At 52.2% G+C, this 1,248-nt stretch overlaps 1 protein-coding gene across 1 annotated transcript in view; it reads left to right on the top strand.

Moving 5' to 3' along the window:
• Nucleotides 1-341: 341 nt before the first annotated feature.
• EMH_0036030 (Chromosome I, complete genome, related) overlaps nt 342-1,248 on the top strand; it is a gene marked incomplete at both ends in the record, with an annotated part of 1,307 nt that continues 400 nt past the window's right edge. The window contains 2 exons of the mRNA XM_013495031.1: nt 342-749; nt 938-1,205. Coding sequence (XP_013350485.1) covers nt 342-749; nt 938-1,205 — 676 coding nt within the window. The remainder of the gene's footprint in view (nt 750-937; nt 1,206-1,248) is intronic.

Here is a 1,248-nt window from a genome sequence, read left to right as displayed (position 1 = left end):
CTATATAATAATAACAACAAAAGTATTTACATTGTTCTGACATCTCTGAGATCACCTCGTGTGATTTCTTGCCTCTTCTTCAACGCCATTTCCTTCCGCAGCTACTGAAGTCCACACACCCAATCGATGCAAGCGCTGTTCACTGTATTATTCTCTGTCTCAAGCTGCAGCGCATGCGATCTACCTTCATCCTTGCTTCTGCTGCCGTATTGGGTCCAGAAAACGCGAGCTGTTCCGCATACTTTTTCTGTGCTACTGCAGCATACATCGTAAGCCTATGATGATCTGCTGAGAGGAAACGTCGCTTGACGTTGCTCTCCTAACAATGCTTTGAACGCTCAATGGAGGCTGTTGGGGGAGCAGCAGCGAGGCGAACGATGCGTAGCCTGGTGCCTGTTCCCCCCCCGGCAAACGACGAGGCTGGGCCGGTGGCTCTGGAGTTGCCTCCTAAGCCGATTCCTCTGCCTCTGAGTGGCCAGCTGAACCCCTCTGCATTCATAACAAATTTATGGCTGAGCGTTCGTCTGTGTTCCCGCGGCTTCTCCCGCTCGGATTTGCTGCTGATCGCGCGTAGCCTCCCCAAGTCCGAGATAGGTGTGGGCCAATCGCAGCCGGTTGTATTCAGATTGCAGAAGCCTGCATGCACAGCTCTGCTGGCCCCCACTGGCACCCTTTCTATTATGGGGGGTATCACGAAGGAACAAGCGATATGGCAGGCGTATAGAGTGGCATATAAACTCAAATACAGAGTCTGGTGGAAACCCGTAGCTGTAGAACAGGTGCGTCCTCATATTCCTGTTCCTCCATATGCATGTGCATGCATGCATGCATGCACACATCGTTGCAATGATATCTCATTACGTGAAAATAGAAACGGGGCTTGGACGGTCTGGCCGCCAGAGGTACTCTGCGTCTTGTGCTTGTCTGTTTGCTACAGAGGGAAGACGAAGGCCAGCAGGCAACGGTGGAGTATCTGTGCCACCCGGATATCGAGTTCAAGCCAGAGGCAGCATCTGTATTACAGCTAGTTTGCCGCGTTGACTTGGGCGGATCATTTCGCCCTGATCTGCCTGCGGTTCTGCAACACCCGCAGATGCGAACTGTTGCGATCGACACGCGCGACGGCGTGGCCGTTAGAATACCCCAAATTCAAGAAGAAAGCGCAGCCGCCGGAACCCCTCTCAGTGACGCGGCCGATGAATTTGGTGAGAAGAACTGAAAAACAACAAACGATGAAGGAAAAATATA

Source organism: Eimeria mitis, genomic scaffold, assembly GCF_000499745.2.
Source record: "Eimeria mitis Houghton genomic scaffold, Emh_scaff1393, whole genome shotgun sequence".
NCBI classification, from domain to species: Eukaryota; Apicomplexa; class Conoidasida; order Eucoccidiorida; family Eimeriidae; genus Eimeria; species Eimeria mitis.
This window is presented reverse-complemented; position numbering and strand designations above follow the sequence as displayed.